The sequence below is a fragment of the Halichoerus grypus genome, chromosome 8 (assembly GCF_964656455.1).
Source record: "Halichoerus grypus chromosome 8, mHalGry1.hap1.1, whole genome shotgun sequence".
NCBI classification, from domain to species: Eukaryota; Metazoa; Chordata; class Mammalia; order Carnivora; family Phocidae; genus Halichoerus; species Halichoerus grypus.
The window spans coordinates 68074437-68088319 of NC_135719.1; the positions used below are offsets into that span (position 1 = coordinate 68074437).

The window sequence follows — 13883 nt, forward strand, 5'->3', positions numbered from 1 at the left end:
ATCAACAAAATCTGGTATAGTTAAACAATGGAATATTTTCAACAATTTAAAAAGAATGAAATACTGATATATACTAAAACATAAATGAACCTTGAAAACATAACTCTAAGAGAAAGAAGTTAACATAAAAGACCACATACTGTATGATTCTATTTATATGACATGTCCAAAAAGGGCAAATTTATGGAGATCTGCCTGGGAATAAGAGTAATTAATTGGGGGATTAAATCTAAGTAGCCAAGAGGAACCTTTTAGGAATGATGAAAATGTTCTAAAACTGGAGTATGAAGATAGTTATACAACTCAGTAAAGCTATTAAAAATCACTGAATTGTACATTTAAAACATGAATTTTATAATATATAAATTATGTTTTGATCAAGTTAATTTTGTTTTAAACTAGGGGAGCTGGGGGATGCACACAGGATAGCAGCAGTATTGAGTTTTAGACCTGCTCAAGCTGTTAACATGATGGCGAAGTGTCTGGGACAATCAAAAGGTTGACAGAGATACTAGACTATAGAGACCTAGTAATACAGACTTTGGAGTCACCAGGAAAGACATGACAAAGGGACTTTTATACATGTCTTCAACTCTGTACAAATCAATCTACCCTGAAAAGATTTTCACTTGACTATGCTAATTTTCTATTTTTCCTTTTCAAAGTTCTTCAACCAATGATCTTTATCCATTGCTTTCATTTCTTCCACTACCCCATTCTTTTTTATTCACTCAAAGTCTGTGTTCCTTCCTTACCTCATTGTTGAAGCTATTCTCTCAACTAATGATACCCCATTTTCAAAACCAATGGCCTTTACTCCCATTCTTTTTAACTTACTTGCAAGAAGGCTTGTCCAACTCTGACCCATGAAACTCATCTCTTAGCTTTTATTACCTTATACTATTTTTAGTCCTCTTCCCACTTCTCTACTTGTTTTATTTACCAAATACTTTTACCTCCCACCCTCACTCACACTTTATCAAAATAAGGAAGAACTTATGCTCCAAAAACAAACGAGAATTTGGTATTTATCTCTCTCTTCTTCTCACAAAATCTGTTTATTAACCCCAACCAGCTTCAAGTTACCATAGTGTCTTCATCTCCATTTATTGTCCTTATGGTATTTTTCAGGCCTTTGTTCTACTTTGCCAATAAGAAAATAAATTCAGAGAATATTAACTTGGCTTTTCCAATTTTGTGACCACCAAAAGCAATCCATGCAGAATTATATGTACAATGAAGGGAATTCAGTATCTGTTTGTAACTCATTAAAAAACAAATGGGATTATCCTAAGCAGATCCCTAGGAAGATATTTTTCCCAGTCTGAAGACTTTATTTTAAACATAATTAGAGGGTGCCTGGGTGGCTCAGTCGGTTAAGCATCTGCCTTCGGCTCAGATCATGATCCCAGGGTCCTGGAATCAAGTCTAGAATCCAGCTCCCTGCACAGCGGGGAGTCTGCTTCTCCCTCTGCCCTTCCCCTCTACCCCTTCCCCCTGCCCATGCTCCTGCGCGCTCGCACGCTCTTGAAAAATAAATAAATAAATGAAAATCTTAAAATAAATAAATATAAACATAATTAGAAAACTAAGAACTCTGTGTGATCTTTTCATATATACATTTAAAGGTATAACAGTTTCCTGGCAATTAACTTATGCTCAGATGACTAATAATATTCAAATTAAAAATGTTAAAGTTCTAGAAAGCCAACTAAAATTTCTCAATTTTAAAATTTGGTATCACAAAGCACAAAACTATAAATCTCAAGTAACATCTACAAACACGCGGCTCTAGGCTATTCTCCTATAGACTGTTTCAGTCAAATTTTATTAACTTCAAAAAATTAATAATAACTTACCAAATCCCAAAGTCCAACTTGCCCAGATTTGGCCCCAGCTGCCACCAAAGTTCTAATTTCTGATGGGTGGAGAGCCACAGAAAATATTGCGCCTTTGGTAACTTTATGAACAGTATCTTCATTAATGACCATGCCACTTAAATTGGCTTTATAGCTGAGGAATAAAAGTTAAATTTCAGAAGTAAAACCAATCAGGAGTCAAAATAACTAAAAGATGACTCAAAAAAGAAAAGAGACACAATTAGTAAATAGTCAACCTCCTAATAACCAAGGAAATCAAATTAAATAATGGGATACTATTTTTCACTTATAAAAGGTAGCAGGCTGCAGTTAAACATATACATTCATTAACAGTGCTAGTGGCAGAGTAAATTCATACAAGATTTTCAGAAGAAAAAAAGATTTTAGAAAACAATTCAGCAATGTATACTAAAAGCCACAAAAATGTCCATGATATTTGACTCATTAATCTCACTTCTGGAATCTATCCTAAAGAATTAACCCACAATCACACATATACACTTAAACATATGCACACATATAACTAAATATGCAACTAACCACACAAAACTAAATTGAAAATAATTCCAAATACCAACAGAGTCAGAAAAGATTAAATAAATGAAATAGTATACAATTATTCAATAAATATAAAGACTCTAGTAACATGAGATTAATATTTTGTAACTATATTAATGAAAAGCATAATGCAAATTTGTATATACATTAGAACATAATAAACTAAAAATGTACATGGATTCATTCACTTATTAAATAATGAGTAAATATATATTATGCACCAGGCACCGTTTTGGTTATTGAGACAAAAATCCCTGCACTTAAGAAATTCATAGTGGTACTACATATGGCAATACTTGAAAGGAAACATACAAAAACAACAGTTGCTAGGGTGGAAATATTATGGGTTATCATTTCACCTCATTTGCAAAATTTCTTGTAATGGTATATAGTCTTTATAATTTAAAGACTGTAGAAAATATAAAACAAAGGCAAGGGATTTTAACTCACCTTTTAATATTAGCTAACTCCTTCTCAGTATTCTTACTACTTGTCTGAAACAATGAAAAAGACCAAGGTACTAAGTTAATATATGTACTGAAATTTCCTTAACAGATAATTCTAAAAGCTGTAAGCCCTTGCATGTGATACCTTGCTCACATTTGCCCAAGTCTGTAGAAATCTTTTAAATAGTTCACTGTCATCATCTCGATTTTCAGGAGTCATTTCTAAAGGCCCAGGAGGTAACAAAGGCTGTTATAAAAAATAAGAAAATAAAGAATGAGAAATAAAACAGGCTGATTGTTGCTCTGCCCTAGAATGTAAGTTTTTCACTACTTTACTTTCAATACCAACAACATAGGTGACACATCATTAGTATTCAAAAACAGTTGTTCAATGAATGATTGCCAGTGTACCCTGTAAACTAATATATGTATTACCCCATTTAATCTTCATAATAATCCAGTGAATGAGATACCCCATTTTAAAAAGATAGTAATGAAACTTAGAGAAGTTACCTTGTCCAAAGTTACACTGCCCAGAACAAGAGTTGCTGGGAATGGATTCAGATCAGTTCAATTTCATTACTCAGAGTAAAGTTATTATTCTATGCCAGTGTTTTTTTTAAATCATAGGTTGTAACCCATGGATCATGAAATCATTTCAATATATTACAACCAGCAATGTTTTAATGAACAACGAAAGAACAGAAAATGCAAAAAGTACATCACATGCAGTAAGCGTTAAGTATCATTTCACAAGTGTTGCTTCAGTTGTGTGGCATTAATGAGTTCAGTGTAAATACATTTACCATGGGTGGAGGCTTCAGAAAAATTGGAAAGCTACTCTTCCCAAGCACCGTAATTTTCAATTAGCTCCCAAAGCACCAGTCTAATTAGTACTATCTTCTAATTTATAATTAAGCACTTAGATATAAAGTATTAAAAATAGTGGGTGCACTTGAATAAAAAATATCATTATAATATTATTTAGACAATAAACTTGGTAAATAAAACCCTTTCTATTCACTGATAGTACAAATTTATACTACAGCAAGAGGCTATCACTATTATCACATATTATGCATTATTAACAACATTAATACTACCATTTATTGCTTACTTCCTAAGTCCTTAACACAGTATAAAGAACTTTATAGATACTATTTCACTTAACTCCCACAACACCTCCTTAAAATTTCTATACTGTTGCCACTTTAAATATGGGGATACTGGGGCTCAGAAAGGTTAAGTAATTTACCCCTAATTCCATAGCAGGTAAGCCTGCAGAAATACAGAATCCAAACTAGTCTTTATGATTTTGAAATCTTACTCATTAAACAAGAAACAGTCCAGTATTAAATTAATGAAGTACAAATTAAACATAATTTAATGAACTTTTAATCTAGTTTCAAACATTTCAAACGTTTCAGTATTTTATTAAGTAATATATTGTTTTTGCACTTTCTTACATTTTCATCTGCTATTAATGTCGGCTGAGTTGGGGTTGCTGGTAAGGACACTCCTGAAGGATCTACTTTTAGTAATCTCATTGACCTTCTACATCCAGTCCCATTTTCTCTCTTCTTAGGCTTTTTTCTAAAGGAGTGGGGGAAAAAACCTCAAGTTATAAAACAGTTACATATATTTATTAATATTAAGGAGATAACTTCCAGCAATGTATCTCATAAATAAACTCACACATTACAAAGATGTATGTACATGACTACACTGATTTTAATTGAACATTTGTGTTTCCATGCTTTTAAATAAAATCATAAATGTTCATCACGGGGAGGTGAAAGGTATTAAAATAAATCATGGCATACATCTCTAAAAGAATAATATGCAACCATAGGAAGAATGAAATAGATCTTTGCATACTGATATGACATGAACTCTAAGATATAAGAAGCAAAAACAAGGTCCAGTACATGTTGAATATACTTCCATTTGTTTTTTTTAGAAAAAGGTTATGTACACACATACATTTGTACATGCTAAGATTACCTATGGAAGAATATACATGAAACTATTAACAGTGGTTTCTTCCAGGGAGAAGGCCTGGAGAACTAAGATCTAAAATGGAAAAGATATTTAAATGTTTCATTGCATTTCCTTCCATATACTCTACTTTTTTAAATCATATACATATCCCACTTTTTTTATGCACTGTTTTTTCATTTTAAAAAAGTAGTTAGGAACTTCCAATTTCCAGTTCTACAAATAAGGAACTTGAAATTCACCACTCTGTCTTTTCAAGTAAAAAGATGAACAGATTAAAAACTCAATAACTCTTCTAGGATCCTTAAGAGAGGCAAGGACACAATGCAAACTGCTGGCCTCAAAACTGGAGAGACAGACAAATATAAGGAGTTGTGGCTTACTGGAACAGAAAGTCAAGAACAAAAACCACAAGGGGAACCAATGCCAAGGTAGGAAAACCTGAACTGTAACTGACCAGTTGCTGGAGGCTCAGCATGGACAAGTTAAAAACTCCAGAGTGGTCCACACAAAAACCTGCACATGGATGTTTATAATAACTTTGTTCATAACTATCAAAACTGGGAAGCAGCCAAGATGTCCACTAACTGAACAGATAAATAAACTACAGTACATCCAAACAATGGAATATTATTCAGCACTAAAAAGAAACGGGCTATCAAACCATAAAAAGACATGGAGGAACCTTAAATACCTATTACTAAGAGAAAGAAGTAAATCTGAAAAGGCTATATACTGTATGATCCCAAATACGTGGGATCTATGGAGGCAAAACTATGGAGACAATAAAAAGATAATTGCTACAGTCGAGGGTGGTAAGGTCACGAACAGAGAGAACACAGAGGATTTTCAGGGTGGTAAAAATGCTTTATATATTATAATGATGGATATATGTCATTATACATTTGTACAAACCCATACAACGTACAACACCAAGAGTGAACTCTAAGGCAAACTATGGACTTTGGGTGATTATGATATATCAGTGTAGATTCATCCTTGGTAATAAATGTACCACTCTGCTGAGTGATGTTGATAATGGGGAAGGTTATGCATGTGGGGCAGAGGAATATACAGGAAATCTCTGTACCCTCCTCTCAATTTTGTTGTGTAACTGAAACTGCTCTAAAAAAAGTCTTTAAAAAAAAATAATAAACCCTCAAGGGGGACTCACCCCTAGTATTTTGTGAGATTATACATCCAGGAGCTCAACTAGGTCCTCCGTAAATATCACAGAAAAATCCCCTCATGCTTCCCACAGTGGGAGGTGAAAAAGAACCATTTTGAAATACACCAGAGCACTTTGTTCTTCTTAACAAGGCATGCCCTCAGGAGAACTAGTTAACCAGAGCCTAACCTGCTAGGGTATTATCACAGTTTAACCTGAAAGAAAGGAAATACCCAAATCCAGCGCACTCTTACCGTCCTCTCCCATCTAACAGGGGAGGAAAGAAACTAAAACACTCCTTAAGTTCACAGTGCAGAGACAAAGGCTCCCTAAAAAACTGAGACCTAATCACAGGACTATAGAACAGCTTTCTCTCCCCTTTGACACATTACTAAAGGCCTATTTACAACAGTTCCTTTTTCCTAGTACATCATGTCCAGCTATCAAGAAAAAATTACAAGGCACAATTAAAGACAAACAACACAATTTAAAGAGACAGAGAAAGCTTCAGAACCAGACATGGCAGGGATGTTGGAATTATCAGAACAGAAATTTGAACTTTTTTTTTTTTAAGATTTTATTTATTTGAGAGAGAGAGAGAGAGCATGAGCAGAGGGAGGGGCAGAGGGAGAGGGACAATCAGACTCCCTGCTGAGTGCAGAGCCCAACACAGGGCTCAATTCCAAGACCCTGAGATCATGCTGGAGCCAAAGTCAGACGCTTAACCGAATGAGTCACCCAGGCGCCCCAGTCAGAACAGGAATTTAAAACAACTATGATTAATATGCTAAGGTCTCTAATGGATAAAATAAACAGCACTGAAGAACAGATAGGCAATTTAAGAAAAGAGATGGAAATCCTAAGAAAGAACCAAAAAGAAATGCTAGAGATCAAAAACACTAAGAAATGAAGAATGCCTTTTTTTTTTAAGATTTTTAGGGCGCCTGGGTGGCTCAGTTGGTTAAGCGACTGCCTTCGGCTCAGGTCATGATCCTGGAGTCCCTGGATCGAGTCCCACATCGGGCTCCCTGCTCGGCAGGGAGTCTGCTTCTCCCTCTGACCCTCCCGCCTCTCATGTGCTGTCTCCCTCATTCTCTCTCTCTCAAATAAATAAATAAAATCTTTAAAAAAAAAAAAAAAAAAAAAGATTTTTATTTATTTGACAGAGAGAGACACAGCAAGAGAGGGAACACAAGCAGAGGGAGTGGGAGAGGGAGAAGCAGGCTTCCCGCTGAGCAGGGAGCCTGATGCAGGGCTCTATCTCAGGACCATGGGATCATGACCTGAGCCTAAGCACTTAACGACTGAGCCACCCAGGCGCCGCTGAAGAATGCCTTTGATGAGCTTAAGAGTGGATAAGACATGGCTGAGGAAAGAATCCCTGAGCTTAAGGATATCTCAATAGGAACCTCCAAAACTGAAAAGCAAGGAGAAAAAACACTGAAAAAACAAAAAGCAAACAAAACAAAACAGAAAAACAGAGGGGCGCCTGGGTGGCTCAGTTGTTAAGCGTTTGCCTTCAGCTCAGGTCATGATCCTAGAGTCCTGGGATGGAGCCCGACATGGGGTCAGCGGCAAGACTGCTTCTCCCTCTCCCTCTGCCACTGCCCCTGCTTGTGCTCTCTTGCTCTCTGTTAAATAAATACATAAAATCTTTGAAGAAAAAAAAAAAAAAAGAACAGAATATCCAAGAGTTGTGGGATAACTACAAAAGGTATAACATATACATAATGGGAATACAAGAAGGATAAGTAAAAGAGAAAAACAGAAGATATATTTGAAACAACAGTAACCAAGAATTTCCCCCAAATTAATGTCAACCCCTTCTTTGGCATTATGTGTCTTTATATTTAAAGTAGATTTCTTATAGACAACATATGTTTGGGTGTTATACTTGATCCACTCTGACAATCTCTTTTAATGGGTGCATTTAGACCATTGATGTTCATAATGAGTACTGATATATTTGGATTAATATCTACCATATTTGCATGGTAAAAACTACACCTAGATAAATAACTAGACCTACAAAAACTACAAAAAAAAAAAAAAAAAAAAAGCTACACCTAGGCAATTCATTTCCAAACTAGAGAAAATCAAGGAGAAAGAAAAAATCCTGAAAGAAGCCAGGAGGAAAAAAGCACCTTACCTACAGGCAAACAAAGATAAGAACTACATCCATCTTCTTGTAACTATGCAATCAACAGAGTAGAGTAAAATATTTAAAGTGTTGAAAGGGCACCTGGCTAGCTCAGTCAGTAGAATATGCAACTCTTGATCTTGGAGTCATGAGTTCAAGCCCCACATTGGGCATAAAGCTTACTTTAAAAAAAAAATTAAGAGAATTTGTTGCCATTAGATGTGCCTTACAAGAAATGTTAAAAGACGTTCTTTAGAGAGAAGAAAAACAGATCAGAAACTCAGATCCACAAAAAGAAAGGAAGAGCATCAAAGAAGGAATAAGGTAAAAAAAAAAATAAATTATTTTCCTCATTCTTAATAACAGCTATCTCAAAATAACAATAGCAACAACGTACTTGGTTATGTACACTTACGTATATATCTTATGAATACGTGTGTACACACCTGTGTATATATATATACTTAAGTATATTTATACATGTTAAATGAATGACAACAATGATACAAGGGACAAGAAAGAAGAACTAGGATTATTTTGTTATTATAAGGTACTCACACTATACCCCACTCACACCCTGTAGTTGTACACTGTTAAGTGAAAGTGGACTTGGGTTAGCTATATATGTATATTGTAAACTCTAGGGCAATCTCTAAAAAAAGAGCAGAAAAAAGTATAACGGATACCCTAAGAAAGAAAAGAAAATGACACCATATAAAATGCTCAATTAAAACCATAAAAGGAAGGGCGCCTGGGTGGCTCAGTCGTTAAGCGTCTGCCTTCGGCTCAGGTCATGATCCCAGAGTCCTGGGATCGAGCTCCACATGGGGCTCCCTGCTCCACCAGAAGCCTGCTTCTCCCCCTCCCACTCTCCCTGCTTGTGTTCCCTCTCTCACTATGTCTCTGTCAAATAAATAAATAAATACATCTTTTAAAAAATAATAAATATATAAAATAAAACCATAAAAGGCAGAAAAACAGTGGAGACAAAAATAGGAACAAAAAACAAGGGCAATAAGTAGAAAACATAAACAAACAAGGTAGATATAAATACAAATATATCAATACCCATATTAACAAATATGGTAGATATTAATCCAAATATATCAATACCCAATTTGAACATCAATGGTCTAAATGCACCCATTAAAAGAGATTGTCAGAGTGGATCAAATACAACACCCAAACATATGTTGTCTATAAGAAATCTACTTTAAATATAAAGAAACATAGGGGCGCCTAGGTGGTTCAGTCGTTAAGCGTCTGCCTTCGGCTCACTTCATGATCACAGGGTCCTGGGGTTGATCCCCGCATCGGGCTCCCTGCTAGGCAGGAGGCCTGCTTCTCCCTCTCCCACTCCCCCTGCTTGTGTTCCCTCTCTCGCTGTCTCTCTCTGCCAAATAAATAAATAAAATCTTTAAAATATATATATATAAAGACACATAAAGATTAAAAGTAAATGAATGGAGAAAAATACACCATGCTAACACAACTGGAAAGAAAGCAGGAGTGACTATATTAATTTCAGACAGAGCAGACTTCAAAGCAAATAAAGTTATCAGGGATAAAGAAGGGCATTACATAATGATAAAGGGGCCAATTCTCCAAGATAACATAACATAATGCACCTAACAACAGATAATCAAACTATGTAAGGCAAAAACTAATAGAATTGGAAAAAAAAAAAAAAATAGGTGCTTCTACTATCTTATTTGGAAACTTAAACACTCCCCTGTCAGAAATGGAGAGCTCCGCAGGCAGCAAATCAGCAAGGGCACAGTTCTATTTGACATACTATCCATAAACTAGATATAACCAACATCTATAGACCAGTTCATTCAAAAACAGAATACAAATCTTAAAATAAAAGGGGGGGGGGGCGCCTGGGTGGCTCAGTTGCCTTCAGCTCAGGTCATGGTCTCAGAGTCCTGGTATCGAGTTCTGCATCAAGCTCCCTGCTCCACGGGGAGCCTGCTTCTCCCTCTGCCTCTCTCTCTCTCTCTCATGAATCAATAAATAAAATCTTTTTAAAAAAAATTTTTTTCCTCAAAAACAGAATACACATTTCCTCTCAAGCTCAGATGGAACATTCACCAAGGTAGACCACATTCTAGACCATAAAACACACCTTAAATTTAAAAGAGAAATTTTAAAAAGAAGAAAATCATACGATGTTTGCTCTCAGAACACAACTGAATTAAACTAGAAGGCAATAAGAGAAAGACACCTGGAAAACCCAAACTACATACAGATTAAACAACAAATAACACATGGGTTGGGGCGGCTGGGTGGCTATCAGTTAAGCGTCTGCCTTCAGCGCAGGTCATGATCCCAGGACCCTAGGATCGAGACCCTTATCGGGCTCCCCTGCTTGATGGGGAGCCTGCTTCTCCCTCTCCCTGCCGCTCCCCTGCTTGTGCTCGCTCTTTCTCTCTCTCTCTCTGTCAAATAAATAAAATCTTAAAAAAAAAAAACAAAACTAATTCACGGTACTGATTATATGAAAGCATTTTGTATACATTTGCATTTTTATTCTTATTTTTTCATCCCTACTTAGGTTTCCCTGGTCAAGACAATCCCAAGCTCCGGTTTCTTCTCTGCAACTTCGGGGATCCTACCACTTTTTCAGTCAGGTGCCTCATTATACTGACCCCAAGGCATCCTGAATGAGATAGGGATGATTCTAAGGACCATCCCTAAGGGAAATTGAATCCTCCCTAGTTCTGCTCAGGCTCATGTCCTCTCCAACACTCCAACCCTTCAAACAAGTTATTAAAACATCTTCTAGGTGGGCGCCTGGGTGGCTCAGTCGTTAAGCGTCTGCCTTTGGCTCAGGTCATGATCCCAGGGTCCTGGGATCGAGGCCCACATCGGGCTCCCTGCTCAGCGGGAAGCCTGCTTCTCCCTCTCCCACTCCCCCGGCTTGTGTTCCCTCTCTCGCTATCTCTCTCTCTGTCAAATAAATAAATTTAAAAAAAAAAAAAAAAAAAAACATCTTCTAGGTAATTAACTTGTCTTCTCACCCCCCACCCCCGAAAAATGTAGGCTCAGTCCCTGGTTATCCATTGGAACAATCCAATTCAATGAAATAACATACAAGGGAGCCTGGGTGGCTCAGTCAGTCAAGCATCTGCCTTCGGCTCAGGTCATGATCCCAGGGTCCTGGGATCAAGCCACACATTGGGCCCCCTGTTCAGTGGGGAGTCTGATTCTCCCTCTCCCTCTACCCCTCTCCCCTGCTTGTGCTCTCTCTCTCTTAGGTAAATAAATAAAATCTTTAAAGAAAAAAAAAAGGAAGAAAACAATCTGCTAAATAACACATGGGTCAAAGAAGAAATCTCAAGAGGATATAAAAAATATTTTTAACTAAATGAAAATGAAAACACAACCTAATAAAATTTGTGGGATGCAGGGAAAGCAGTGCTTATAGGAAAATTTATAACAGTGAATGCATATATTAGGAAAGAAGGTCAAAAATCAATCACCTCCGTTTCCAACTTAGGAGACTAGAAAAAGAAGAGCAAATTAATCCAAAGTAAGGAGAAGAAAAGAAATAATAAAAGTTGAGCAAATCAGTAAAATTAAAAACAGGAAATCACCAGAGGGAGGGAAAAAAAAAAAAAAAAATCAACAAAACCAAAAGCCAGTTCTTTCAAAAAACCAATAAAATTTGGGGCGCCTGGATGGCTCAGTTAACTAAGGGTCCAACTCTTGATTTCAGGTCAGGTCATGATCTCAGGGTCTTGAGATCAAGCCCCACGTCGGGCTCCATGCTCAGTGGAATCTGCTTGAGATTCTCTCTCCCCTGGCCCTCCCCTTGTGCTTGGTCGGTCTCTCTCTCTCAAATAAATAAATAATTAAAAAAAAAAAAAAAAAGACCAATAGGGGCGCCTGAGTGGCTCAGCCAGTTAAATGTCTGCCTTTAGCCCAGATCATGATCTCAGGGTCCTGAGACTGAGCCCCACAACGGGCTCTCTGCTCAGCGGCGTGTCTGCTTCTCCTTCTCCCTCTGTGATCTCTCTCGCTCTCACTCTCTCTCACTCTCTCTCAAATAAATAAAATCTTAAAAAAATAATAAAAAATTAAATTAAATTTAAAAAGACCAATAAAATCAATAAGCCTCTAGGCAAGGCTAATAAAGAAAAAAAATTATCAATATCAGAAAGAGGGGTCTCACTATAGATCCTATGGACATTAAAAAGATAATAAAGGAATGATATGAAAAACTCTATGCCCACCTATTTGATAACCTAGATGAAATGGACAATTCTTGAAAAGACTCAACTGCTAAACTCACAATCTGAATTAGAAATAGATAATCTGAGTAGGCTTACACCTATTAAAGAAATTATATCAATAATTAACAACCTTCCAAAACAAAAAGCACCAGGCTGATATAGGTTCACTGGTGAATTTTACCAAACATATAAGGAATTGTACCAATTCTCTACAATCTCTTTTAGAGGACAGAAGCAGAGAGAATCCTACTATCTCATTCTATGAGGCCAGCATTACCCTAATACCAAAACCAAAAACATAACAAAACAGAAAACTACAGACCAATAATCTCTCATGAGCAGATGCAAAACCCTCAACAAAATATTAGTACATTGAACCCAACAAGGTACAAAAAGTATTACAAGCCACAAGCAAGTGGGATATATTCCAGGTATGCAAGACTAGTTCAACACTCAAAAATCACATAATGTAATCTATCAAAAATTGTTCAGTGTAATCCATCACATCAATAGGCTAAAAAAGCAAAATCACATGATCCTATCAACAAATGCAGAATATGCTTTTCACTAAATCCCACACCCATTCATGATAAAAAAAAAATCTCAGTAAATTAGAGAGGAACTTTCTCAACTTGATAGATAGTATCTACAGAAAACCTAGAGCTAATGTCATACTTAAATGGTGAGAAACACCAAACTTTCCCACCAAGATCAGGTACAGGCAAGGATGTCCTCGCTCACCATTCCTTTTCAACATTATGCTGGAAGTTCTAGCTAATGCAATAAGACAAGAAAAGAAAATAAATGGTACACAGATTTGGAAGAAAAAAAACTATATTTAAGAAAAAAATAAAACTATATTTGTTCAAAAGTTTCCAGGTTGGGGACACCTAGGTGGCTCAGTTAAGCAGCCGGCTCTTGATTTTGGTTCAGGTCATAATCTCAGGATCATGATATCAAGCCCAAGTCGGTCTCTGCACTGGGCATGAAGCCTACTTAAGATTCTCTCTCCCCCCACTCACATGCACGCTCTCTCAAAAAATAAACAAATAAATAAATAAATTTTTTTTTTTTAAATAAAAATAAAAAATAAAAGAGTGTCCAGGTTGGTGAACACATGGATGTGCTGGGAGAGGACACACTCTGAGAGGGCACTGAAGCTCTGAACCATTTCCCCATGCCTTGCCCTATGCATCTCTTCCTTTAGCTGTTTTAAGTTATATCCTTTTATAATAAACCAGGAATCTATTAAATAAAAAAAAAAAGCTGCATTTGCTCATAGATGACATGATAGTCTATGTAGAAAATTCTAAAGAATGAACAAAAGAACTCCTGGAACTAATAAGCGATTATACCAAGGTTGTAGGATACAAGGTTAATATATAAAAGTCAATTGCTTTCCTATATGCCAGCAATAAACAAGTGAAATTTGTTGAAGTTAAAAATATAATATCA

General features: G+C 36.3%; 1 protein-coding gene across 6 annotated transcripts in view; it reads right to left on the reverse strand.

Moving 5' to 3' along the window:
- Positions 1-13883, reverse strand: part of WDR76 (WD repeat domain 76) — a 58000-nt gene that overhangs the window by 25192 nt on the left and 18925 nt on the right. For all 6 annotated transcript variants that reach the window (XM_078079425.1, XM_036119983.2, XM_036119985.2 and 3 more), the window contains 4 exons: positions 4351-4477; positions 3030-3131; positions 2889-2932; positions 1860-2013 (listed from right to left, as the gene is read on the reverse strand). In XM_078079425.1, coding sequence (XP_077935551.1) covers positions 1860-2013; positions 2889-2932; positions 3030-3131; positions 4351-4477 — 427 coding nt within the window. The remainder of the gene's footprint in view (positions 1-1859; positions 2014-2888; positions 2933-3029; positions 3132-4350; positions 4478-13883) is intronic.